At 38.0% G+C, this 27972-nt stretch overlaps 6 protein-coding genes across 8 annotated transcripts in view; all 6 read right to left on the bottom strand.

The window, feature by feature from the left end:
* Positions 1-1948: 1948 nt before the first annotated feature.
* On the bottom strand, positions 1949-22510 carry LOC105974930 (putative receptor-like protein kinase At5g39000). 3 transcript variants are annotated; one of them, XM_088823375.1, is made up of 8 exons: positions 19981-22510; positions 19428-19849; positions 13526-13652; positions 13083-13347; positions 12681-12807; positions 12497-12583; positions 2177-2300; positions 1949-1976 (listed from the first exon to the last, which is right to left on the bottom strand). In XM_088823375.1, the coding sequence occupies exons 1-7, from the start codon at positions 22493-22495 to the stop codon at positions 2181-2183; spliced, it is 3663 nt and encodes a 1220-aa protein (XP_088679501.1). In that variant the 5' UTR covers positions 22496-22510; the 3' UTR covers positions 1949-1976; positions 2177-2180. The 3 variants fall into 3 exon arrangements, 2 of the variants coding, with proteins under 2 accessions (XP_088679501.1, XP_088679500.1); XR_016033574.1 differs by lacking the exons at positions 1949-1976; positions 12497-12583; positions 12681-12807; ... (2 more) ...; positions 19428-19849; positions 19981-22510 and adding exons at positions 2390-2476; positions 2574-2697; positions 2961-3236; ... (2 more) ...; positions 4082-6433; positions 6969-7265 and having other exon boundaries at positions 1978-2300; XM_088823374.1 differs by lacking the exons at positions 1949-1976; positions 2177-2300 and adding an exon at positions 12087-12407.
* Positions 9621-10923, bottom strand: LOC148767810 (protein CYTOSOLIC ABA RECEPTOR KINASE 9-like). Its single transcript, XM_088823302.1, has 5 exons — positions 10684-10923; positions 10345-10568; positions 10133-10256; positions 9939-10028; positions 9621-9847 (listed from the first exon to the last, which is right to left on the bottom strand). Exons 1-5 carry the CDS (start codon positions 10921-10923, stop codon positions 9746-9748), a joined length of 780 nt encoding a protein of 259 aa, XP_088679428.1. The 3' UTR covers positions 9621-9745.
* LOC148767809 (putative serine/threonine-protein kinase PBL22) lies at positions 13840-15599 on the bottom strand. Its single transcript, XM_088823380.1, has 2 exons — positions 14174-15599; positions 13840-14042 (listed from the first exon to the last, which is right to left on the bottom strand). The coding sequence occupies exons 1-2, from the start codon at positions 15597-15599 to the stop codon at positions 13954-13956; spliced, it is 1515 nt and encodes a 504-aa protein (XP_088679506.1). The 3' UTR covers positions 13840-13953.
* Positions 15636-16834, bottom strand: LOC148767808 (receptor-like protein kinase FERONIA). Its single transcript, XM_088822878.1, has 2 exons — positions 16789-16834; positions 15636-16576 (listed from the first exon to the last, which is right to left on the bottom strand). Exons 1-2 carry the CDS (start codon positions 16832-16834, stop codon positions 15636-15638), a joined length of 987 nt encoding a protein of 328 aa, XP_088679004.1.
* Positions 22511-23494: 984 nt separating the features above from the next.
* Positions 23495-25444, bottom strand: LOC148767807 (pto-interacting protein 1-like). The gene is made up of 7 exons (XM_088823321.1): positions 25335-25444; positions 24982-25053; positions 24460-24735; positions 24264-24381; positions 24058-24147; positions 23947-23966; positions 23495-23606 (listed from the first exon to the last, which is right to left on the bottom strand). The coding sequence occupies exons 1-7, from the start codon at positions 25442-25444 to the stop codon at positions 23495-23497; spliced, it is 798 nt and encodes a 265-aa protein (XP_088679447.1).
* The window catches only part of LOC148767804 (putative receptor-like protein kinase At5g39000), a 57999-nt gene continuing 53746 nt past the window's right edge, over positions 23720-27972 (bottom strand). Inside the window, exons 7-8 of the mRNA XM_088823318.1 lie at positions 24058-24147; positions 23720-23966 (exon numbers count right to left, since the gene is read on the bottom strand). The gene's annotated coding sequence lies outside the window, so the exon portion shown is untranslated. The remainder of the gene's footprint in view (positions 23967-24057; positions 24148-27972) is intronic.

The raw sequence follows: 27972 nt of genomic DNA, 5'->3' as shown, positions 1-27972 counted from the left end.
GGTATTTGATAATTTCTTAAAAAAATAAAAAATAAGTTGGAGACTTTCACAATTTTTTTTAAAAAGTATATTTATCCAACTATTTTATTTAAGATATTCTATTGAGTAGAAATAGCTTATAAGTTTGTTATCCAATAAAATATATTTTTTTTTAATTTATTTAAGATCTTATAATAAGTAGAAATAATTTATAAGCTCGTTATTCAATATGTTTTTTTAAATAAGACGTAATAGCTTATCAACTTTTAAAATATCTTATCAGATATAAAATCTTATTAGTTGTTTAAAATAAATTTAGTCAAATGGGTTCTAAACGTAACGAGAATTAATTTAGAGGATAGTAAAGTAATTTATCTTAAAATTCAATTTATTCTTTTTAGGGATGAAAAAATAAATATTTTAGTGAAAGTAAAAATACCATTTATTAGATTCCGGTTGACTTTGTAATTTAATCAAATTTGAAGGGAAGTTTAGGCAATTTTGTAAACTTCGAGGAAGTTTATGAGGTGAGATGGAAGTGTAATTTACCTATAATTTAAAGTTTGGCCAAAGGCACAATATCTGAGGAAAAAACCAAACCTCACAAGATTATTTCAATCATTTTTCTTATATATTAATTCCCAAAGCATTTATTTTTTAGGAGGAGAGAATGAATGAACAAGGTTTGGTGTTGAGCTGTGTTCGGAGATTAGTCGTTCAACAGAGGCTGGAGACGTTTAACTACGGTGCTCATTTGCGGACGGAGATCAGCATCATATTGCAAACACGAGTCGGCAACTGCAGCCATCTGTTTTAAAAGCGCAAAATATAGTCACACTCACAAACCATTTACTTTGATAACAATAGGAAAATAAAAAAGTCGCGTGCGATCGAGAATTAATGAAAAATCTTCAAAACTGAACGATCAAGAATTGAAAAACTTCTCGGGTTATGAACTGAATCGTAACTAACTTGCATAACTAACTGCACTAGTTAATATAACTAACTCCAATGGAACGAACGAGCAAAAAAAAATCGGTTTATATATATATATATATAGCAAAACAACAGCTGATTTACCTCTGCAACTGCATCTGGTGGGTAGTTTCCATTCAGTGTCGAATCCACAAACTGCTTTATACTGTTCAAGAATTGAAAAACTTACATTTGTTTATTATCAAATAAGTCGAATTATAATTTATTCCGTATTATAGGCATGTGATTTTCTCGAGGAGAAATGGCGTCCAAATTCAGGTGATTGTCTCACAGAGACGACATCAATTAAATTCTTCGATAAAAAAGCTAATTTGGGAGCTACTGTTTCTCCAGGTCAGCCCTAAAACATGGATAAATTCAAATCGATGCGCACTCAGTAAACCCGAGCTAACATATTTTCGATTCGGTATTCTTTTTTTTACTTGCAGGAACTATTGTTGCCAACAAAATTTGTGATCCTCAATGTAATAACTTCTATATGAATGCTCATGCTGCAAGAATAGTAAGTACATCAAATTCATTATTTTATTAAATAAATAAATAACGATTCTTGTGGTTCGATTTCGGTTTCGATTATTAGGGAACTGTGAGGCAGACACATTACCATGTCTTGTTAGATGAAATAGGTTTCTCATCAGATGATCTGCAAGAGCTTATTCATTCTTTATCATGTGTAGGTGATTTTATTAATTTCTAGAAACTATTAAATTAATCGAAATTTACATTGAACAAAAATTTTACGTCGTTTCAGCTTCCAGAGAAGCAACAACTCGATTTCCGAAGGTACTGCGTGTCTAAATACTATAATATATTTTCGAGTTTTACGTTTAAGATTAGCTTCAATCCATATCAAGAACATGTGAAATATATTTTCTTGCTCGATTCTTGCAGTTGCTCCTGTTCGATATGCGCGATTAGCAGCTGCTAAGATATCACAAGTAATTAAAGCTGAGAAAACGACGAACCCATCTCGTAATGGTCAAGGGGGTCAACTGCCAAAGCTGCACAAAAAATGTGTCTTCTTCAATGTTCTTCATCTGATTTTATTACAACTGAAAATTTAGCCTTACAAGACTAGCAAACAGCATCTGATTATGTACTATGGTCTTGGAGATTTATTTATGTGCATGAATTGCTTTAATACATGTTATGTTTACAACTCTCGTAATCGATAAGGAAATTGAAATGACTTTAATAATACCGTTTCAATTAATTTGGAACCCCAAGGGATTTGTATTGAGAAGTTGGAGAGCTCGTACTACGGTCTTCATGTCTGGACGGAGGTCGGATTCGTATTGCACACACAATCCAGCAATTGCAGCCATCTGTATTAAATCAAATCATTGCAAAATAAAAATGGTCACAATATTTCCTACTGCATAGACTAATCAGCAAAACAATACTAATCAAATACCCTTGCAGCTGCCTCAGGAGGGTAGTTTCCGCTCAGTCTAGGATCGACACACTGATATACCTTGTCTTCACCGAGCATTCGCCTTGCCTGGTGTTTATTGTATACAGAAGATAGCATTGACATATTGTCTAATTAAAAATAAAAATTAAAATAAAAAAAGAAATTAATTAAGAAAATTGCATACCCATTCCACAAGAGACTGTGGTCCCCACCTAGAATATCGGTTATGGCCCGTCAAGAGTTCCAGCAGTACCACCCCAAAGCTGTACACATCAATCCTCCAACTTGCCCGGCCAGTAAAAAAATATCTACCATGGGAAACAAGATAACTTAGGCCTCGTTTGGTTGCCAAGATAAGATTAGCCAAGATTAAAGCCTAAATAATCTAATGAGATCCAATTGTTTTATTGGACTTTGGAAGGTCCAACAAAAAACATGCTTAGAAGGCCCGACCCTGCAAGTTATAGGGGATACAAAACATCATCAAAGTCCACCTATTCAGTTAATCATGCCTAATCTTCCCAACCAAGGGTATAAATTCAAACTCTGGAGTTCAATCTCAAGGAAAGACAGAAAATATCGTACTCAGGGGCAATACAACCAAAATTGCCGATAAAGCCAGGGAATTCCCGGATAGGGGAAGGAGTTTGACTTGGCAGATCAAAATCAGCAATCTTAGCTATATTGTAATCATCAAAAAGTAAAACATTGCTAGAGTTGATGTCCCGATGACTCTGTCCCTTGTCGTGAATGTATTTTAATCCTTTCGCAGCCCCAACTGCAATTTTGACTCTTTGGGCCCATGACAGAGCCAGACCACGCTCTGTCGCTTTGAAACCTTTTCTTCCTATTGCATAGAAAAGGAAACATTTATAAGTGAATAAAATATTCATTTAAACCAATACACATTTTGGCAAACTAATGCACATTTTGAACCAATACATTGGAGAAGTGCAACACTGTCATCTATCACTTGTCAGCCTAAAGATCCAAAACAACAAGTCGAAAAGGATAGCTTCACTAACCATGAAGAATATCATAAAGGGATCCCTGTGGAGCAAACTCATAAGCCAAGGCTCGTAGACCACCATCCACACAATAACCATGAAGCTCAACCAAATGCTCGTGCTTTACCCTGGATATCATTGAAACCTAAGAAATCAAATATTAAAAAACTTATTTTCATGGATAATTATAATATATGCAGAGAGACACAGTGTTTATGGCCAAACCTGTGCTAAAAAACTTTTGCCTGGATGGTAGCTAGAGTTTAGCTGTTTTACTACTACAGCCTGTCCTCTTTTCGTGACTCCACGGTATACTCTTCCATAGAATCCCTTACTAATTAAACAGTTTGAACCAAAATTATCAGTAATGTTATTTAATTCATCTACTGGAATGGCATCGACAGCGATCGGCAGCATATCAACTGGAATGGCATCGACAGCGATCGGCAGCATATCAACTGGAATGGCATTGACATCAATAGGCAGCATATCAACAGTCTGCTTGTCCTTTAATTCATCTACTGGAATGGAAGGGACACGATAGCCCGTAGAACTGCCTAAAGAAAATCTCTGATAAGTTATAGTAGAAAGTGAAAGTTTGAGCATGAAACTATGAACACGAAAAGGTTTTGAATTATATTGTTCCGATATGAATTTGTCACTGATAAAAACATTTCATTTTTACCAGATGGTTTAAATCGGTTCCAAAATGCATCCAACGGCCAAAATCGTGAAGGTTTGCTTGTTGTGGCTTTTCTCCCTTCTTTTTTTCCAGATGGAGGCTCAGGATCGAGCTTTTTGCTATTAGTCTGCTCTTTCAGAGAGGGAACAGGATTCTGCACGTCGGCAGTGGTAACTGATAAGTTAGTTTTGTCCTCCGATGGATGGGAGTCATCCACATCACTTGTTATACAATTTGGTTCCAGAGATTTTGAGCTCTCCTGCTGCTCAAGTGCAAACTCAAGTTGGAGCACAGCTTGAGCCATTGTTGGCCGTTTCTTTGGTTCATCGTGCAAGCACCTTTCAGCAATCCCCACAAAAGCCTTGAGGCTATCTTCTGAGATTTTGCCCCTCAAATTCGAAGCTAAAATCTGGTCAGCATTTCCATTACTAATGTTTTCTCGAGCCCACTTGATCAAAATCCGCTCATTCTCTGCTATCCTGAAATCCACTGCTGGTCTCCCACTCAATACTTCCAACAATATCACCCCAAAGGCATACGTATCGCTTTTCCGGGTTAGTTTACCGGTGGTAAAATAATTTGGGTCGAAATACCCAAATGTGCCCTTAACTTTTGTGCTGACATGGCTCTGTAACTTCGTTCTGCTTAAATTTTTAGCCAGGCCAAAATCAGAAACCTTGGCTATGAAATTTTCATCCAGAAGAATATTCGAAGCTTTTACATCCCGATGTATGAGTGAGTGGCCAGTGTGAAGATAGTCTAGCCCACGACCAGCTCCAATGCATATAGCCAGGCGTTGCTGCCACGTAAGTGAAGGGCATTCATCACCGCGTCTTGCAAGTTTGTAAATATGGTCAGCCAAAGTTCCATAGGCCATGTACTCATAAACAAGAATCAATTCCCCATGCTCATTGCAATAGCCAATCAGAGAGACCAGATTAACATGTCTTAACTCGGTTAGTGTTTCAATCTCTGTCAAAAACTCGTGCGGCCCTTGTTTGGAACCTGATTTTTGTCTCTTTATGGCGACAGTCTCTCGCCCATTATCAATGACGCCTTTGTAAACTTTACCAAATCCACCCCTACCAATGACAAGCCCATCACTGAAGTTTCTAGTTGCTAGTTGTATCTCAGCTAGTGAAAACCGGCGACAAAGTCGTCCAGCCCTGGCTGATGGCATATTCTCCTCCTCTATACATCTAGATCCCCACATTCGTCGAAAAGTATAGATGGCGACGTTTACCAGAGAAAGCAATATTATTACACCAGTTGCAATCATGTTTCTGTTCCCAAGAACTTGGTGTAAATTTTGGACAGTACCATATGACAAATCACGTACTGAAGGCAAGGGATTTGGACTAGCAAGACTATTGTCGGGGTTGCTCAGCTTTATTATTTCAAACCCTTTAATAGGTCCATGTACATCCATGAATTCATCACTGGACTGGAGGCAAATCACGAGATCTCGTTTACCCTCTTGTTTGTGCCCTTTCATCATCACCATGTAGTCCCTATACCAGGGAATGCCATTTTCATCAATATTGGCGATCATGTCGTTAATGCGAACTGTAAAAATAACACCACCAATCTTGGCCATCTTGAATCCTAACTCCGAGAAATGAAGCCTGACCAAGTACTTGAATCCCACATCCACGGATATTTTCCATGTAATATTGTTGATCTTGCTTTCTTTCTGCTTCGGAACGGTTTCCCACATCCCAAACATGTCATTAATACTACGATCAGACAAAACAGAATCCTGTTTAATATTGACCCTGCGGATTATTTCGAGTGCAGTCCCGTTGTCAACATAGACCAGAGACTTCCCAACCATTTGGACTCCAATATCTCCTTTGTGGAAGTATGAAAGATCGGGAGGCACTGAGATAATCTCGATGCCATTTATGAAAGCATACGTGTTTAATGATTCACTGCTTGAAGGAGAGAAAAATATGCCCAGCAGTTCATTTTCTTCTACAGTTATGCAGAATTCCTTGACAAAAGAATTCACACCAAGAACACCAGCAGTAAGGGAAGCACTAAAGTTGCTGAGCAGTGTGAAAGGACCGGCTTCAACATCGAATAAGTCGTTGAATCTTTCGAAGCCTTTATATAGAGAGGGATTAAAGTGAAGGCGGATAATTTTCTGACCCGGATTCACTTGAAATGCATAGGAGAATCGTGAACGAGAGATTCGGCCCGTTTTGTAGGGAACCGGATCATCCCCATTAGAGATCAGTTTATGAATCATGCTTGAGGCGGCGGTGGATAATTTTGGCTGAACATCTCCACACCATTCTTTGCCATCTCGTGCTGCAGAGGTGCCAACTGAGCCACAATTAACTGAAACATCTCCTGCGAAGTGATCAGTTGGATTACTACTAACGGCTATGAGTGTGTTCAACAAGCAGACAAATAGTAGTAGCAAGAGAATCGAAGGTAGACACATGTTCATGCTTTCAATTTGAACTATCCTCTGTTGTAGACCAGAGAAGAATGATCTGTGATGACAAAATTACAGATGTCCTAGAATAACAATGGAAATGAAAGGAAACTTTTTTTTTTTTTTTTTTTTTTTTTGCAGATGTCCTAAAATATGCAGAATAGAACAAAATTATTGAAAGCTAGAACAAAAAAGGACAAACTCAATTTTGCTCAGAAGTTTCAACATATTTGTTAAGAAATTTCCAGGAAATGCGGATAAAGCGTGAGCTATTTCTCAAGTGTGAAATCATGGTTACAGAGTTGACATATTTGATGCTGATGAAAATTCCTCGCCCACCACAAATATCTCACTCAATTAACAAATAATCCGGATTAATCACCACCAATCAACAAACTAAAATCAGTTAACACGTAATAAATATCTCAAGTAAAATCAGTACAGTACCTACAGTAGAAATGTCATTTTTCTCCTCCGCCGCCGCGGCCTCTTCAGGCTACCGCCCCTCCGACCTTCCCGGTGGCGATGCTCTTATCACAGATACATTTTTCAGCTTCGCCGCCCTAATAGCCCCAACTTCTTTCGCGGCGCGGCTGAGCTTCATCCTCGGCTTCACACACCGTTTCCTGAATCTTTTGAGGGGGGAAAAATGATCAACAAATTTTAATGGAAATAACTTTTTCCAAGATGAATCTGTTTTCCAAATTCGGGTAAATGCAAAAGTATTACACATTTTTAATTTAAAACCAAATATTAAATGAAATTATATTAAATAATTAACTTAAAAAAATAAAAATAAAGGCATTTGCAAAAAAATTAAATCATTTATTGCGAACGTTGGTTGGTTCATGGAAAACCATGTGTAAAATTTTTGAAAATAGTAAGTCAAAATGATTTTGTTATTTTTAAAAATTCTCCAATTCATTTCTTTTTGAGGTAATTTTTATTTGGGTACATTCCACTTTGCCCCTTATACTATGGCTCGATATCACTTTACGCCTTTCTACTCTCAATTGCATCGATTTGACCCCTTGTACTTTGGCTCGATATCAATTTATCCCCTTCTACTCTCAATTGCATCGATTTGCCCTCTGTACTTGAAAATTTGTCTCAATATAACCATCACCATTAGTTTTCATACATTTGACTTTAACACAGTTTGCTCTAAGTTCGAAAACCATAAGCTACTGTGATTTGTGAATAATCAACAAATTTTAATGGAAATAACTTTTTTCCAAAGATCAATCTGATTAAAAAAAAAAAATATATATGTTTCCCTTTCCAAAATGAAATGCTATTTACCGTTACAAAATTGCTATTTGCGGTTTTTTACAAAACCCCCCAAAACTTTTCAAAAAAATCAACAATCCCCCAAAACTGCAAATAGCAAAAAAAAAAAAAAAAAAATTGAAATCAAGCTTGAAGAAGAATTGGGCTTCGATTTTTTGATGTAATTTCGACTCTTTTATGTGTAATATGAATCGGGTAAATCGATTAGGGAAACCCATTTCATGTTAAAAAGCCCTACAAATCGATTTGTAGGGCTTTTTTTTCGCAAAAACATGTTGGAACGCCCAAGACGTGTACGAACGCCCGTTCCGGGCGTTGGTACACGCCTTGGGCTCCCATCTTGGGCGTTCAATTAAAAAAAAAAAAAAAAAATTTGCACTGGACGCCCAACTCGGGCGCCCAAATGCAGCTTGCACGCCCAACTTGGGCGTGCACTAGGGGTGAGCAAAAAAAATCCGAGAACCGAAAAACCGAATCGAAAACCGAAAAACCAACCCGAAATATGCCGTCCCGAAGCAAGAACCGCATATACGGTTTTTTATTTCCGCCGAACCGAAATTTTCGGTTCACACTCGGTTTTCCAAGTGGTTAACCGAGCCGATGTACCGAACCGACCCGAAACGACGTCGTTTTGATAGGGCCTAATATATATTCCTGATTTTTCGTGATTGTTGTTTCTTTTTTTCATTTTTTTTAATATTGTGATGTGATTTTTTTGTGTATGGGCTGATTTTGTCATGAGTTTTGGGTTTTTTTTTTTTTTTTGACACTTTTGGGCTTTGTTGGTTCAAAATGGGCTGAATTATTTTTAGCATATGTTGGGCCTATTTAGATTTATTTTAGAGAAAAAAAGGCTGAAAACCGACCCGAAAACCGGAACCGTTAAGAAACTGAACCGAAAATTTAGGAACCGAAGAAAAACCGAAACCGAAAAAAAAAACCGAAAAACCGACTAGAACCGAACCGACATGAACCGACCGGTTTGGTTTTTGATTCTTTGTGAACCGACCAATTCGGTTTGAGGCTAAAACCGACCCGATCCGAGCCGATCTCACCCCTAGCGTGCACTGCATGAATGGGCGCCCAAGTTGGACTTTTACGAGTTTTTGGGGGGTTTTTTGATTTTTTCGGAAAGTTTTGGGGTTTTAGAGTAATAAAATATTTTTTGTTATAAACCGCAAATAGCAATTCCCTTTCCAAATTAGGGTAAGTGCAAAAGTAAATTCCGACCACATTTTCACTTTTTCGGCTACATTTAATTTAAAAACAAAATATAATGAAATTATATTAATAATTAACTTTAAAAAATAAAAATAAATGCATTTGCAAAATTTTAAATCATTTATTGCGAACGTTGGTTGGTTCATGGAAAACAATGTGTAAAAGTATTGAAATAGTAAGTCAAAATGATTTTGTTATTTTGTAATTTTCAAAAATTCTCCAATTCATTTAATTTTGGTGAAAATGACGATGAACTTATAAAAATTAGTACCACTGAATTTCTGAAAATTGATGAAAAATTGGTACCAGTTAAGTTGTAACAGTAGTAGTACAAAAGGTCAACAATCAAATCTCTAAGAATTGTTATGAGCGCAAACTACGACCACCTCTGAGTTATAATCAAATTACGAAAACCCCGTTTTGTTTTGGTAATGACAGCCACCTCTCTCAACTATGTCTTATCTTACAAAAATACCCCTCCAAAGGTGAATTTAGGATGTTAAATCGGTAAAATTGAATATACCGATTTGATTCGGTAGATAATTGAATTACATAAATTTTATGTAAAAATATTTGAAAGGAGGGTGATTGTAATTACCCAAACAAGAGGTTTTTTTTCTTCATAATTTGATCATACCTTAAAGGGGTGGCTGTAATTTGCCCTTGGTATTAATACTTTTACAAAATTAAATAAATATAAAAAATAAATAAAATCAGCGGATTCTGGAGACATTCTGGAGAGCTTTCACTATAATGCTCATGTTTGGACGGTAAAAAGGTTCATTTTGTACACACAAGGCAGCAACTTGAGCCATCTGTTTGCACATACATGTAACTCAGTTTCAAACATAAAACCAAATCAGGCAAAAGAAACCGAAACCGACCAACACCGAACCATATGTATACCTTTGCAACTGCTTTTGAAGGGTAGTCTCCGTTCAGTCGAGGATCGACAAACTGGTTTACATTGCCTTCCCCAAGCAGATTTAGCTTTGCCTGTGTGTTTTGTTTATTATATACAGATACATAGTATTACTATTGACACTTTGTTATATGGGAAAAAGAATAAAAAAAGCTTTTAATGAAGAAAAATTGCATACCCATGCCACAAGAGACCGCTGTTTCGTTTCATCAATTGGTTTACGGCCCGTCAAGAGTTCCAGCAGCACCACACCAAAGCTGTACACATCACTCTCCTTGCTCAGCTGGCCAGTCTCTAGATATCTAGCATCGGAAACAAAATAATTAACTACAAATTCAAACTCTGTTCAATCTCTGTTCAATCAGGTGTAAAATTTGAGTAGTTTGGTACGATGAATCACGTGAATAAGGCAAGGGATTTGGACTGGCAAGACTATTATCGGGGTTGCTCAACTTAATTATTTCAAATCCTTTAACGGGCCCATGTCCATCCATGAATTCATCATCGGATTGGAGGCAAATCACGAGATCTCGTTTACCGTCTTCTTTGTGCCCTTTCATCATCACCATGTAGTCCCTAAACCTGGAGAGAATGCTATCTTCATCATCATTTTCCTTGACCATATCAATATTAATATCGGCAATCATTTCGTTTATGCAAACTGTAAAATAGACACCACCAATCTTGGCTATATATCTTGAATCCTAGCTCGGAGAAATGAAGCCTAACCAAGTACTTGAATCCCACACCCACAGATATTTTCCATCTTATATTATTGATCTTGCTTGCTTTCCGCTCGGTACCACCAGACATTAATAGAATCATGTCATGAACACGACCAGCAGACAAAACAGAATCATATTTAACATTTAATATTACAATGTTGACAATTTCAACTATGTAGTATTTCCCTATACTACAAGAAATGATTTTAAGTAGAGATATTTTTTCAGTTATCTCCACAGCCATATTATTCTTTTAAGATGCAAGATAAGAAAGATACTGTAAGTTCTACTCAGTATAAATGAGGTATTATGGAAATATTTCACAATTAGCTAAGATTAAGAGCTTTTAAACATGGAGATTAATCCTCTGCTAGTCAGTGACTGATTACGAGATTTTATCCTTCGCCCCGAAAATTGTTCATCGTCCTAATGTATTCGGATCCCCAATTTCACATAATCCTGATTAATCACTATCAATAAAGAAACTAAAATCAATTAAATACATAAATATCAACTAAATGCGCAAAATCAACTTTTGATTTTGCTTCTCTTAAAATAATCTGCTTTAAGCTATTGTTTTAATAGCACCCTTAACCCTACGTTTTCTATTTAAGTTCATTTTCCCGAATATTTGCAAACACCCCCAACTTTTTGAAATAATCACTTAAAACTGAGACGACATCAATTAAATTCTTCGATAAAGCTAATTCGGGAGCTAATGTTTCTCCAGGTCAGCCCTAAAAAATGGATAAACTGATGCTCACTCATATTTTCGATCTGATATATTTTTTTTTGTACTTGCAGGAACTATTGCTGACAACAAAGTTTGTGATCCTCAATGTAATAACTTCTATATGAATGCTCATGCTGCAAGAATAGTAAGTACATCAAATTCATTATTTTATTAAATAAATAAATAACGATTCTTGTGGTTCGATTTCGGTTTCGATTATTAGGGAACTGCGAGGCAGACACATTACCATGTCTTGTTAGATAAAATAGGTTTCTCATCAGATGTTCTGCAAGAGCTTATTTATTCTTTATCCTATGTGTAGGTGATTTAATTAATGTCTAGAAACTATTAAATTAATCGAAATTTACATTGAACAAAAAATTTACGTCGTTTCAGTTTCCAGAGAAGCAACAACGCGATTTCCGAAGGTACATAATGCGTGTCTAAATACTATAACATTTTCGAGTTTTAGGTTTAAGATTAGCTTCAATCGATATCAAGAACATGTGAAATATATTTTCTTGCTCGATTCTTGCAGTTGCTCCTGTTCGGTATGCGCGATTAGCAGCTGCTAAGATATCACAAGTAATTAAAGCTGAGAAAACGACGAACGCATCTCGTAATGGTCGGTGGGGGGGGGGGGGGGGGGGGGGGGGGGGGGGAACTGCCAAAGCTGCACAAAAATGTGTCTTCTTAATGTTCTTCATCTGATTTTATTACAACTGAAAATTTAGCCTTACAAGACTAGAAAACAGCATCTGATTATGTACTATGGTCTTGGAGATTTATTTATGTGCATGAATTGCTATAATACATGTTATGTTTACAACTCTCGTAATCGATAAAGAAATTGAAATGACTTCAATAATACCGTTTCAATTAATTTGGAACCCCGAGGGATTTGTATTGAGAAGTTGGAGAGCTCGTACTACGGTCTTCATGTCTGGACGGAGGTCGGATTCGTATTGCAAGCACGATCGAGCAATTGCAGCCATCTGTATTAAATCAAATCATTGCAAAATAAAAATGGTCACAATATTTATTACTGCATAGACTAATCAGCAAAACAATACTAATCATATACCTTTGCAGCTGCCTTAGGAGGGTAGTTTCCGCTCAGTCTAGGATCGACACACTGATTTACCTTGTCTTCCCCGAGCATTGGCCTGGCCTGGTGTTAATTGTATACAGAAGATAGTATTGACATATTGTCCAATTAAAAATAAAAATAAAAATAAAAAAATAAATTAATTAAGAAAATTGCATACCCATGCCACAAGAGACTGTTGTAGTCCCTTCATATAATATGGGTTATGGCCCGTCAAGAGTTCCAGCAGTATCACCGCAAAGCTGTACACATCAGTCTTCCAGTTTAGCAGGCCAGTCGTCAAACATCTACCATGGGAAACAAGATAACTTAGGCCTCGTTTGGTTGCCAAGATAAGATTAGCCAAGATAAGCCTAAATAATCTAATGAGACCCAATTGTTTTATTGGACCTTGGAAGGTCCAACAAAAAACATGCCTAGAAGGCCCGACCCGGGAAGTTATTGGGATACCAAACATCAAACAAAGTCCAACTATTCAGTTAATCATGCCTAATGTTCCCAACCAAGGGTATAAATTCAAACTCTGTAGTTCAATCTCAAGGAAAGACGGAAAATATCGTACCGAGGGTCTAAATAACGTAAATTGCCCATAACGAAGGTGCATTTCTTTTCAATCCAGGAAATAGTTTGACTTGGCAGATCAAAATCAGCAATCTTAGCTAAATTGTAATCATCAAAAAGTAAAACATTGCTAGAGTTGATGTCCCGATGACTCTGTCCCTTGTCGTGAATGTATTTTAATCCTTTCGCAGCCCCAACTGCAATTTTGACTCTTTGGGCCCATGACAGAGCCAGACCACGCTCTGTCGCTTTGAAACCTTTTCTTCCTATTGCATAGAAAAGGAAACATTTATAAGTGAATAAAATATTCATTTAAACCAATACACATTTTGGCAAACTAATGCACATTTTGAACCAATACATTGGAGAAGTGCAACACTGTCATCTATCACTTGTCAGCCTAAAGATCCAAAACAACAAGTCGAAAAGGATAGCTTCACTAACCATGAAGAATATCATAAAGGGATCCCTGTGGAGCAAACTCATAAGCCAAGGCTCGTAGACCACCATCCACACAATAACCACGAAGCTCAACCAAATTCTCGTGCTTTACTCTGGATATCATTGAAACCTAAGAAATCAAATATTAAAAAACTTATCTTCATGGATAATTATAATATATGCAGAGAGACACAGTGTTGATGTCCAAACCTGAGCTAAAAAATCTTTGCCTGGCTGGTACCTAGAGTTTAGCTTTTTTACTACTACAGCCTGTCCTCTTTTCGTGACTCCACGGTAATCTCTTCCATAGAATTTCACACTAATTAAACAGTTTGAACCAAAATTATCAGTAATGTTATTTAATTCATCTACTGGAATGGCATCGACAGCGATCGGCAGCATATCAACAGTCTGCTTGTCCTTTAATTCATCTATTGGAATGGAAGGGACAGCAACGGATAGCATATTAACCGGCTGATTGTCTCTTTCCGCTGCTTCTGTGACACGATAGCCCGTAGAACTGCCTAAAGAAAATCTCTGATAAGTTATAGTAGATAGTGAAAGTTTGAGCATCAAACTATGAACAAAAAAAGGTTTGAATTATATTGTTCCGATATGAATTTGTCACTAATAAAAACATTTCATTTTTACCAGATGGTTTAAATCGGTTCCAAAATGCATCCGATGGCCAAAATCGTGAAGGTTTGCTTGTTGTGGCTTTTCTCCCTACTTTTTTTCCAGATGGAGGCTCAGCATCGAGCTTTTTGCTACTAGTCTGCTCTTTCAGAGAGGGAACAGGATTCTGCACGTCGGCAGTGGTAACTGATAAGTTAGTTTTGTCCTCCGATGGATGGGAGTCATCCACATCACTTGTTATACAATTTGGTTCCAGAGATTTTGAGCTCTCCTGCTGCTCAAGTGCAAACTCAAGTTGGAGCACAACTTGAGCCATTGTTGGCCGTTTCTTTGGTTCATCGTGCAAGCACCTTTCAGCAATCCCCACAAAAGCCTTGAGGCTATCTTCTGAGATTTTGCCCCTCAAATTCGAAGCTAAAATCTGGTCAGCATTTCCATTACTAATGTTTTCTCGAGCCCACTTGGTCAAAATCCGCTCATTCTCTGCTATCCTGAAATCCACTGCTGGTCTCCCACTCAATACTTCCAACAATATCACCCCAAAGGCATACGTATCGCTTTTCCGGGTTAGTTTACCGGTGATAAAATAATTTGGGTCGAAATACCCAAATGTGCCCTTAACTTTTGTGCTGACATGGCTCTGTAACTTCGTTCTGCTTAAATTTTTAGCCAGGCCAAAATCAGAAACCTTGGCTATGAAATTTTCATCCAGAAGAATATTCGAAGCTTTTACATCCCGATGTATGAGTGAGTGGCCAGTGTGAAGATAGTCTAGCCCACGACCAGCTCCAATGCATATAGCCAGGCGTTGCTGCCACGTAAGTGAAGGGCATTCATCACCGCGTCTTGCAAGTTTGTAAATATGGTCAGCCAAAGTTCCATAGGCCATGTACTCATAAACAAGAATCAATTCCCCATGCTCATTGCAATAGCCAATCAGAGAGACTAGATTAACATGTCTTAACTCGGTTAGTGTTTCAATCTCTGTCAAAAACTCCTGTGACCCTTGTTTGGAACCTGATTTTTGTCTCTTTATGGCGACCGTCTCTCGCCCATTATCAATGAGGCCTTTGTAAACTGTACCAAATCCACCCCTACCAATGACAAGCCCATCACTGAAGTTTCTAGTAGCTAGTTGTATCTCAGCTAGTGAAAACCGGCGACAAAGTCGTTCAGCCCTGGCTGATGGCATATTTTCCTCCTCTATACATCTAGATCCCCACATTCGTTGAAAAGTATAGATGACGACGTTTACCAGAGAAAGCAATATTATTACAACAGTTGCAATCATGTTTCTGTTCCCAAGAACTTGGTGTAAATTTTGGACAGTAGCATATGACAAATCAAGTACTGAAGGCAAGGGATTTGGACTAGCAAGACTATTGTCGGGGTTGCTCAACTTTATTATTTCAAACCCTTTAATAGGTCCATGTACATCCATGAATCCATCACTGGACTGGAGGCAAATCACGAGATCTCATTTACCCTCTTGTTTGTGCCCTTTCATCATCACCATGTAGTCCCTATACGAGGGAATGCTATTTTCATCAATATTGGCGATCATGTCATTAATGCGAACTGTAAAAATAACACCACCAATCTTGGCCATCTTGAATCCTAACTCCGAGAAATGAACCCTGACCAAGTACTTGAATCCCACATCCACGGATATTTTCCAGGTAATATTGTTGATCTTGCTTTCTTTCTGCTTCGGAACGGTTTCCCACATCCCAAACATGTCATTAATACTATGATCAGACAAGACAGAATCCTGTTTAATATTGACCCTTCGGAATATTTCAAGTGCAGTACTGTTGTCAACATAGACCAGAGACTTCCCAACCATTTGGACTCCAATATCTCCTTTGTAGAAGTAAGAGAGACTGGGAGGCACTGAGATACTCTCGATGCCATTTATGAAAGCATACGTGTTTAATGATTCACTACTTGAAGGAGAGAAAACTATGTTTAACTGTTCATTTTCTTCTATGTTCACGCAAAATTCTTTAACAAAAGAATTCACACCAAGAGCATTAGCAACAAGGGAAGCACTAAAATTGCTTAGCAGGGTGAAAGCCCCGGCTTCAACATCGAATAAGTCGTTGAACCTATTGAAGCCTTTATAAGGAACGGGATTAAAGTGAAGGCGGAGAATTTTCTCACCCGGATTTACTTGAAATGCATAGGAGAAACGGGAACGAGAGAATCGACCCGTTTTGTAGGGAACCGGATCATCAGCAGAGATCAACTTATGAGTCACGCTTGAAGCGATTGATGAGCCCTTTATTTGAAACAATGAAGATAATTTTGGCTGTGCATCTCCATGCCATTCCTTGCCGTCTCGTGCCGCAGAGATGCCACTTGAGCCACAACTAAGCGAAACATCGTCTGTTAAGTGAGTGGGATTGTTAGCGGCGGCTGTGGATTTGTTGAATAAACACAAAAATAGCAAGATAATCGAAAATGGACACAGGTTCATGCTTCAAGATGTACTCTGTTATAAACCAAGAAGAATGATCTGCTATGAGTTTCTTATCCCAATATTACTTCTTTAGTATAATAATAGTTTTAAGGCAATTAACTGTTGCTGAAGCTTTCTATTCATTTTTCTATTTCAACATGGTTAGAACCAGTCTCCAATATTGCTTGGTCTTTGGTTGACAATTTTCCTGTCATTTTAAAGGTTTCATTTTATACTCATTGATCGGATGTTTAACAAGACCCTCTAAAAATATATGAAATAGAACAGATTTATGAATGCTTAAACATAAAAGATATACTGATTTTCCTCTGAAGTTTGAACGTAATCGTGCAGAAATTTCCAAGAAATATTGATAATTCATGAGCTATTTCTCGCACTGGAAAACAAATAGTTACAGATTAATTAATGAAAACAAATCTTCATGTTGTTTGCACATTGATAATGTCACTTTTTTTTTATTCCTCTTACTACAATAAAGATTTACGTTGAAGGGGCCTTTTTGTATTCCTCTTATTATAGTAAGGAATCACGATTAGCTCAGGTAAAGAGTTCTTAACACAAAGGCTATGCTAATGAGTTTAAATTGGTAATTTACCTAATTATGCACAATAAATTACTGACTTTATTCAACTTAAAAATTAAACTTCTAAGGATTGAGATGGTAAAGGGGAAAACAAAAGATCAATCTTGACCCAAAAACTGTTCATCGTCCTAACGTAATTGATCCCAAATCTTGCATAATCCAGATTAATAACTACCAGTCAAGAAACTAAAACCAATTAACACATAATACATATCTCAAGTAAAATCTGTACCTACAACAGAAATGTCCTTTTTCTCCTCCGCTGTAGCCTCTTCAGGCTACCGTTTCGGGCGATGGCAAAACCTAATAGCCCTAACGTCTTTCACGACATCGCTGAGCTTCATCGAGCCACCAAAAGCTCTCCGGAACAAAATCGGAGAACGGCGATTACATCCTCAGCTTCGGACACCGCTTCCTGGAAGTGTTGTGTTGCAAGAAAAAAAAATTCAAGAAATTTTAGACAAATTGTATATGGAGAACTGCAACTCATGAGAATCCTCCAGTCCAAAAGGGGTTGAAGCTTGTTAAACATCCAAGTACGCAATGTGTGGTCATATTTCTGAAGTAAGCCGGTTTAGTTCATATATGGCCCTACAATTTAAACTACTGTACACATGCTGTTTAAAGTGTAGATCAGAAATCTGCTTTTATTACATAGCTGTTTAGAGTGCATATCAGAAAACCCAAAAAATACTATCCAACCGATCGATGTTCCACCGAGCTTGTGCGTAAGCACAGGCTGTGAATATATCGTCTATATCACGTAAATACATTACACCCACGCACATGTGTAAAAGAACGGTGAATCCTTCACACAATGTATTTTTACTATACACAGATTTTTTACAAGTTTGACGGAGATCGAGTATTCAAATAGACTGGAGAGCTTTCACTACAATGCTCATGTTTGGACGGAAATCAACTTCAAATTGCACACACAAGGCAGCAATTTCAGCCATCTGTTTGAAACAAATCATTAGAAGAAACAATCTTGTACATTTAATTCAGTCTAAAACATAGACTAATCAAGCAAAACAACACTGATCATATACCTTTGCAACTGCCTCTGGAGGGTAGTTTCCATTCAGTCTAGGATCGACGCACTGCTCTACCCCGTGTTTGTAGAGCATCGGTGTTGCCTGGAATTTTTTATACATGGAAGATAGTATTGAGACTTGTTATTCGAGAAAAGAAAATAGTTAGCTATTAAACATTACATACCCATGTCACAAGAGACTGCTGGTCCCTTGACTGTGTATGATCTATTGGTTTGCGGCCTGTCAAGAGTTCCAGCAGTACCACCCCAAAGCTGTACACATCACTCCTCCAACTTACTAGGCCCGTGACATATCTACCATTGGAAACAAAATGACTTGAGGCCCGATAAAAAGTACAAAATCCATACTACTATCTCTGTTCATCTCTAGGAAAGACAGAAGATACCATACTCGGGGGCATGATAACCAACAGTCCCAATTAAGCCAGTGGAATCAAGAGTATCACTGAAAGTTGTTCGACTTCGCAGATAAAAATCAGCAATCTTAGCAAAATCATAATCATCAAAAAGTAAGAAATTGCTAGATTTGATGTCACAATGAATCTGTCCTTTCTCGTGAATGTATTCTAATCCTTTTGCACCTCCAACTGCGATTTTGACTCTTTGGGCCCAAGACAGAGCCAGACCAGGCTCTGATGCTTTGAAACCTTTTTTTCCTATTGCATAGAAAATAAACTGCTAGTCAATAAAAAAATGAAGATTTATATGAAGGGGGACTGTCATTAACTTAGCCAAACAATATAGTGTCCCCTTTTCAGCAATCATGTGTAACAACCAACAAAAGATAATCTTGGGATATCATTTACTCTCGAAAAAGTCAAACTTATAAATCTGAACCAATACATTAGAAAAGTTTAACACTGTCACCCAAAATAATAGGTCAAACCGGGTAGCTTCACTAATATAAATTGAAATAAATTATGGCAAACTCACCATGAAGAATATCATGTAGGGATCCATGTGGAGCAAACTCATAAGCCAAGACTCGCAGACCACCATCCACACAATAACCAAGTAGTTCAACCACGTTTTCGTGCTTTATGGTGGAAATCATTGAAACCTAAACAATCAGATGTTAAACAACTTATCTTCATGGAAATTATCAAATATGCAGATATATCAACAGACATAGTGTTTATGGATAAACCTGTGCTAAAAAATCTTGGTATGGCTGGTACCCAAAGTTGAGCATTTTAATTGCTGCAGGCTGTCCTCTTTTCATGACTCCAAGGTATACCCTTCCATAGGATCCCTCGCCAATTAAAGAGTTTGAACCAAAACTATAAGTAATGTTATATAATTCATCTACTGAAATGGCATCAACAGCAATTGGCAGCATATCAACAATCTGCTTGTCCTTTAATACTGGAATGGGGGGGACAACAACCGGTAGCAAATTGACCGTCCGTTTGTCCTTTAATACTGGAATGGGGGGGACAACAACCGGTAGCAAATTGACCGTCCGTTTGTCCTTCAATACTGGAATGGGAGGGACAACAACCGGTAGCATATTGACCGTCCGTTTGCCTTTTTCCGCTTCTTCTGTAGTGTGGCAGCCTGTAGAATTGCCTAAAGAAAGACTCTGATGAGCTACAGTAGATAATGGAAGTTTGAGCATCAAAATATGAAAAGGATTTGGGTTTTTTTTTTTAATAAAATGGCTGCCATACAAATTGTAACTGAAAAAAATTCATTTTTACCAGACGGTTTAAATCGGTTCATAAATCCATTCCACGGCCAAATTCGTGATGGTTTGTTTGTTCTGTCCTTTCTCACTGCTTTTCTTCCAGATGCAGGCTTGGGATGAACCAGTTCCATACTAGTTTGCTCTTTCAGAGTAAATATAAGATTCTGCACATTACGGGAGGACATTGTGGGTTTCACAGTGCTATCTAATAGGTTATTTTTTTCATCTGATGTATGGGAATCATCCACAACACTTATTATCCCATTTGGTACCGGAGATGTTGGGCTCTCCTGCTGGTCAAGTGCAAACTCAAGTTGGAGCACAACTTGAGCCATTGTTGGCCGTTTCTTTGGTTCATCGTGCAAGCACCTTTCAGCAATCCCCACAAAAACCTTGAGGCTATCTTCTGAGATTTCGCCCCTCAAATTCGAAGCTATAATCTGGTCAGCATTTCCATTACTAATGTTTTCTCGAGCCCACTTGGTCAAAATCCGCTCATTCTCTGCTATCCTGAAATCCACTGCTGGTCTCCCACTTAATACTTCCAATAACACTACCCCAAAGGCGTACGTGTCACTTTTCCTAGTCAGTTTACCGGTGGTAAAATAGTTTGGGTCTAAATACCCAAATGTACCCTTAACCTTTGTGCTGACATAGCTCTGTAACTTAGTTCTGCTTAAATGTTTAGCCAGACCAAAATCAGAAACCTTAGCTATAAAATTATCATCCAAAAGAATATTTGAAGCCTTTACATCACGATGTATGAGTGAGTGGCCAGTGTGAAGATAGTCTAGCCCACGACCAGCTCCAATGCATACAGCAAGGCGTTGTTTCCAGTTAAGAGAAGGGCAGTCATTGTTGTTCTTTACATGTTTGAAAAGGTGGTCAGCTAGCGTTCCGCAGGCCATGTACTCATAGACAAGAATCATTTCCCCATGCTCATTGCAGTAGCCAACCAGAGTGACTAGATTGACGTGTCTTAGCTCGGTTAGTGTTTCAATCTCTGTCAGAAACTCGTGCGCACCTTGTCTGGATTCTAGTTTTTGTCGCTTTATGGCTACAGTCTCACCCCCGTTATCAATGAGGCCTTTGTATACATTACCAAATCCACCCCTTCCGATGAGATGCGCATCACTGAAATTTCCAGTTGCTAATTGTATCTCAGCTAGTGAAAACCGGCGACAAAGTCGTACAGCCCTGGCTGATGGCATGTTTTCCTTCTCCTCTACACCACCAGATTCCCAGATTTGTCGAGATATATACAGAATGATGTTTACAGCGACAAGTAATGTTATTGCTAAAGTCGCAATCATATTTCTGTGATCAAGAACTTTGTGCAGATTTTGTCTAGTCCGATACGATGACTCATGTGAAGAAGGCACGGGATTTGGACTGGCAAGACTATTATCGTGATTGCTCAGCTTCATTATTTCAAATCCTTTAAGGGGTCCGTGCCCATCGATGAATTCATCACTTGATTGAAGGCAAATCACAACATCTCGTTTACCATCTTCTTTGTGCCCTTTCGTCACCACAATGTAGTCCCTATACCAGGGGATGTCATTTTCGTCATCCCTTTCTCTAACCATGTCTGCACTAGTAGCGGCAATCATTTCATTTATGTGAACTGCAAAAATGACACCACCGATCTTGGCCATTTTTAATCCTATCTCGGAGAAATGAAGCCTGACCAGATACCCGAATCCCACATTCACGGATACTTTCCAGGTGATATTGTTGATCTTGCTAGCTTTCTGCTTCAAAACGGTTTCCCACATCCCAAACATGTCATTAACACTACCAGCAGATAAAACAGAATCATGTTTAACGTTTACCCTGCGGATTATTTCAAGTGCAGTGTTTCTGTCAACATAGACCAAAGACTTCCCAACCATTTGGACTGAAGTATCTCCTTTGTGGAAGTAAGAAAGGCTGGGCGGCACTGATATAATCTCGATTCCATTTATGAAAGCATATGTGTTCAATGATTGACTACTGTAAGGAGAGAAAACTATGTCGAACTCATGGCTTTCCTCTATATGTACACAGAACTCCTTGACATAGGAATTGAGGCCAAGAGCATTCGCAGTAAGAGAAGCACTGAAGTTTCTTAGCAGCGTGAAAGGACCAGCTTCAACATCGAATAAGTCCTTTAACCTTTCGAAGCCTTTATAAAGAGCTGGATTAAAGTGAAGGCGGATAATTTTCTGACCTGGACTGACTTGAAATGCATAGGAGAATCGGGAACGAGAGAGTCGACCCGTTTTGTAGGGAACTGGATCATCCGCAGAAATCCACTTATGGATCACACTTGAGGCGGTAGATGATCCCTTTAGTTGTAGCAAGGAAGATAACTCTGGATGCGCATCTCCACACCATTCTTTACCATCTCGTGCTGCAGAGGTGACACTTGAGCCACAACTAACCGAAACATCACCTGTGAAGTGAGCTGGGTTGTTAGTAGAAGCTGTGGATGTGTTGAATAGGCAGACAAATAGCAATACAACTGAAAATGGACAAAGATTCATGCTTTGAGCTATGCTCGGCTATAAACCAGAAGAATGATATGTGGGTGAGTTTTCTATTGCAATGCTTCGAGCTATCCCAGTAATAATAGGTGAAGAAATATGTGCAGGCTTCTAGGCATTTATATCTTAGTCATAGCACAGTCATTGTCCACTATTGCTTGGTCTTTGGTTGACAATATTTCTGTCTTTTTCAAGGTTTCATTTTATACTCGAGGGTCAGAGGTTTTGATTAAGATGGTCCTCTAAAAATATGGGAACTAGACCAGGTTTTAGAAAGCTTGAACATAGAAGGCATGTTGATTTTCCCTCCAAAGTTTGACCCTGTTCGAGGTTTCCGAGAATTGTTAATAGTTCATGAGCAATTTCTCGCACGGGAAAGCAGCTAGTTACACAATAATTAATGAAAACAAATGTTCATATTATTTGAATATTGAAAATGTCACTTTTCATCATTCCTCTTACTACAAGAAAGATTAACGTAGAAGGTACCTTTAAATTATTTCCACAACCATTACTCTTATGAATATTATAGAAATGGGGATATTATAATAATGAACAACGATTAGCTACAGTTAAAGAGGTCTTAAAAAGAAAATAAGGCTATGCTAATCGGTTTAAACTGGTGAGTTACTGATTTACCCAATTAATATTTTTGCTAATTATGCACAATAATTAGTGTATTTCTTCAACTTAAAAATTAAACTTCTAAGGATTGATAAGGTAGTTACATATGATGATAAAGGGAAAAAAATCAATGTTTGGCCCAAAAACTGTTCGTCATTCTAACGTAATTGGATCCCAAATCTCGCATAATCCAGATTAATCCCTACCAATCAAGAAACAAAAATCAATTAACACATAATACATACCTCAAGTAAAATCCATGTCCATCCATGAATTCATCATCCGATTGGCGGCAAATCATGAGATCCCTTACCCTCTTCTTTGTGCCCTTTCATCATCACCATGTAGTCCCCATTTTAAGTGGAGATATTTTCTTCAGTTATCTCCACAACCATAATATTCTTTCAGTATGCAAGATTTCTGCATATTCACACAGAACTCCTTAACAAAAGATTTCACACCAAGAGCGTTAGCAGTAAGAGAAGCACTGAAGTTGCTTAGCATTAAGAGAAGCACTGAAATTTCGGTACGCCAACATTTCATACCGTTTACCGAACTGAATATACCGATTTGGTTCGGTAGATAACCGAATTACATAAATTTTATGTAAAAATATTTAAAAGGAGGGGTGGTTGTAATTACCCAAGCAAGAGGGTTTTTTCATAATTTGGCCATACCTTAGAGGGGTGGCCGTAATTTGCCCTTGTTATTAATACTTTTACAAAATTAAATAAATATAAAAAATTAAAATTAAAATCAGCAGATTCTGGAGATCTTTCACTATAATGCTCATGTTTGGACGGTAATAAGGTTCATTTTGTACACACAAGGCAGCAACTTGAGCCATCTGTTTGCACATACATGTAACTCAGTTTCAAACAGAACACCAAATCAGGCAAAAGAAACCGAAACCGTCCAAAACCGAACCATATGTATACCTTTGCAACTGCTTTTGAAGGGTAGTCTCCGTTCAGTCGAGGATCGACAAACTGATTTACATTGTCTTCCCCAAGCAGATTTAGCTTTGCCTGTGTGTTTTGTTTATTATATACAGATACATAGTATTACTATTGAGTATTGACACTTTGTTATATGGGAAAAAGAATAAAAAAAACTTTTAATGAAGAAAATTGCATACCTATGCCACAGGAGACCGCTGTTTCGTTTCATCAATTGGTTTACGGCCCGTCAAGAGTTCCAGCAGCACCACACCAAAGCTGTACACATCACTCTCCTTGCTCAGCTGGCCAGTATCTGCATATCTAGCATCGGAAACAAAATAATTAAGTACAAATTCAAACTCTGTTCAATCTCTAGGAAAGACGGGAAAAAGATCGTACTCAGGAGCATAATAACCACGAGTCCCAATAATGGCATTGGAACTAAAAGTATCCTTAGAAGTTGTTCGACCTGGTAGATCAAAATCGGCAATCTTAGCTACATCGTACTCGTCAAAAAGTAAAACATTTCTAGATTTGATGTCGTGGTGAATCTGTCCCTTGTCATGAATGTATTCTAATCCTTTAGCAGCCCCAACTGCAATTTTAACTCTTTCGGCCAATGATAGATCCCGGTTGGGCTTCCAGGCTCCGTAGCTTTCTATTGAGATGAAATACCTGAAATTTGATACGTAACAACGAGTCACAATGAATGAAGATTTATATGAAGGGAACTGCTAAAAACTAACTCTGCCAAACAAAATTGGATACCCTTTTCAGCTATCGGATATAACAATCAACAAGAAGTATATATACTCTTGAAAAGCTATAAACTAATGCACATTTTGAACCAAATAATAAGTCGAAAAAGGGTAGCTTCACTAAGCATGAAGAATATCATGTAGGGAACCTCGTGGAGCAAACTCATAAGCCAAGACTCGTATACCACCATCCACACAATAACCATGAAGCTCAACCACGTTTTCGTGCTTTAGGCTGGATATCAATGAAACCACGTATTATGGTAATATATCACAATTAGCTAAGATTAAGAGCTTTTAAACATGGAGATAAATCATCTGCTAATCAGTTCAGATTAAGAAAATTGTTCATCGTCCTAATGTAATCGGATCCCCAATTTCACATAATCCAGATTAATCACTATCAATAAGGAAACTAAAATCAATTAAAACATAAATATCAACTAAAGGAGCAAACCTAATCGAGATGCCTGGTTTTGCTACTCCGCCGTGGACTCTTCAGGCGCCGCCTCATACGGTGGGAGATTTGCTCGAATAGCCCTGACATCTTCCCCAATGCTAATGAGCTTCATCGGGCAAACAAAAGCCCTCTGAACCAAATTGTGAGCCCTAATCTCCGTCGCCATATTCGAAAACGCAAACTATTTTTTATGATATTTGGATTGGAAAACTACACAAACTTTTCTGGATATTTTGTTCAGATTACAATAATTTTGATCTCATCAGTGAAAAAAAAAAAATCAAAGTAAAAATTGTAACACATACAATTAGGCCTCGTTTGGTTCGTGGGACAGGATTCAAAAGGATTGTATCAAAGCCTTTAGATTACACTAAGCCAAAATAATACTCAATCGCGTCTTTGGTTTGTCTGATTAACTTTCATAGTAATTATTGGTTTAGATCGTTCATGCGTTTGGTTCGTGTGACAACGACGGATAAAAATGTAAAAAATCGTTTTTGCCCTTTGGTTTTGCTTCTACATCTATATAAAGCCTGCTTCTATATACTACATAGTACATATATTTTTTTTCTTTGTTTGAAGCACTGGTTTTATCTTTGTTTTTGTTTGTTCCCAAAAAAATTTGGTTGCCAATAAATATTGCGAAAATTATGAAAGACGATGAGCTCCGGCAGTTGTAACAGTTTCGTGGTCGGGAACGGAACGTGGGTACTGTAGCAACGGCCAGGGTCATAATCATCCTTTTGTTTGCCACTGTGGCTTTGCCGTGAAGGTCCAAACTTCGTGGACGGAACTAAACCTAGGCCGCCGATTTGTTTCATGTCCAACGAGAGGGGTAAGTAATTTGGGTCAAGTTCGTTCATGACGAAATATTTCCCTAATTAACGTCTTGCTCTTTTTGGATTTCTTGTAGCAAGCTAAGTGCAACTTCTTTTACTGGTGTGATGCTGAAATTTGTGACCGAGCGAAGAACATAATACCTGGTTTATTGAAGAAGACTTGTACTTTAAACTCAAGGGTAGCTGCTCAGGAATTGCAAATTAAAAAATGGAAATTTCTTGCATTTTGTACGTCACTGCTCCTTGTAATGACAATAATTTTATGCGTAGTTTGAATTTGTTGTGCAATACTTTTCATTTTGTATGGCAGCGTGGTCCTAGTTGTACTTGTTTTTCATAATAATGCGATTGAAAAACAAAAGTTGATTATTTGTGTGAACGATCAAACAACCAAATCATCGAATATCTTCTTTGTTTGTTTTCTACACAGAGAATATATTCGATTTGTGTGGTGGTATAATTTCAAAATATTAATACCTATAAAGATAATAATACAGTTGAATATAAATTCCCACATTACATACAACTGAATTTGTTGTTTGTTTACTTACCTTGCGCAGCCACATAGTTTGGGGATTATATTGTATACGCAAATAAAATTATGTTGTTTCTCTCCTTGCACATGCACGTAACTTTGGAGGCTACCCCCCAATGCGGGCGGTCATGGTACTTACGGAGAAATTTACGAAAGAAATGCAAATCATCTTCAAACCCCATGCTACAACATCTGCCCTTACTAACAAGGACATCGTACGACCGACCGTACCAATTAGAACATGACCGTACATACGGAAACTGCCAAAACATGAAGTCAAACCTAATGTACATACGACAAAATAAAATAACAACACATGATTACGTACTAATTAGACATGCACTGGAATAACACTTCCAAGTTCTCAAAAAACGACACATGCACACCACGACCATATTTCTCAAGATTGAGTGACTCCTGAATTAGCCTCAGACTCGGCCAACGATTCATTGTCGGAATCAGCCACATTTCCTTCCTCCCACTCTTCAGATGCAGCGTCCCAGTCGTCCATCGCATTATCCCCGTCAACCACTCCCGCTACACCATTGTCCAACTGTTCCGGTGCGTCATTCTGGCCAACCTCAGCCGCCATACAGGCATCCAACTCTGCTGGTGCAGCATCCCAACCCCATTCCCAAGGATCTTCATTGGGATATTGCATTGCCATGTAGTCTAGATACATTGCTTGATCAGCCTCCCTATCAGAGTCATCTGTCGAGTATTCATCGAACGCGTACCCCGCTTCGATTAGTATCGGATCTTCAATCCGATTCCCTTTGCCACGACCCAAGTCTATCGCTCCCGCCTCTTTTTCGTCGAAGATGAGTTCGCACGTATCAAAATATGCAAAGTTGTTGGCGCGAAAATAATTGTACATGAGTTTCTTGTGCTGCTTCTTCTGCATTAGATACAAACCAATAAAAATTTCACACTAAACAACAAGGTATAGTATCCCAAGTAAATCACATTTATTGATTTTTATAATTTTTGAATAAAATAGGACCTGCCCATTCAATGTCGGGTCGTACGTTTCGTTGGTCGTCACCTTTTTTGTGCGGCGATTGTACTCCACTCCCGGTAACATAAGAAAATCCAGAAATGTGTGGTACCGGTTACGCATTATTTGTACCCAACGCTTCACCTCCTCGTTCGTTATCTCCCTCCTATACAACCTACGCATTTCAGCAGCAACCACTTCGAGAACCGAATTGAACACAGCATCATCGGCAAGGGTATCGTATGGCAATGAGAAATAATCAACATGTGCCATCATGAAATCGTCATACTCTATCGGCCACTCATCTCCATTGAACGTGGATG

The sequence above is a fragment of the Erythranthe guttata genome, chromosome 9 (assembly GCF_056151865.1).
Source record: "Erythranthe guttata isolate IM_541 chromosome 9, IM_541, whole genome shotgun sequence".
NCBI lineage: Eukaryota > Viridiplantae > Streptophyta > Magnoliopsida > Lamiales > Phrymaceae > Erythranthe > Erythranthe guttata.
The sequence above is the reverse complement of the archived record's forward strand: the minus strand, read 5'-3'. Positions and strand labels throughout refer to the sequence as shown.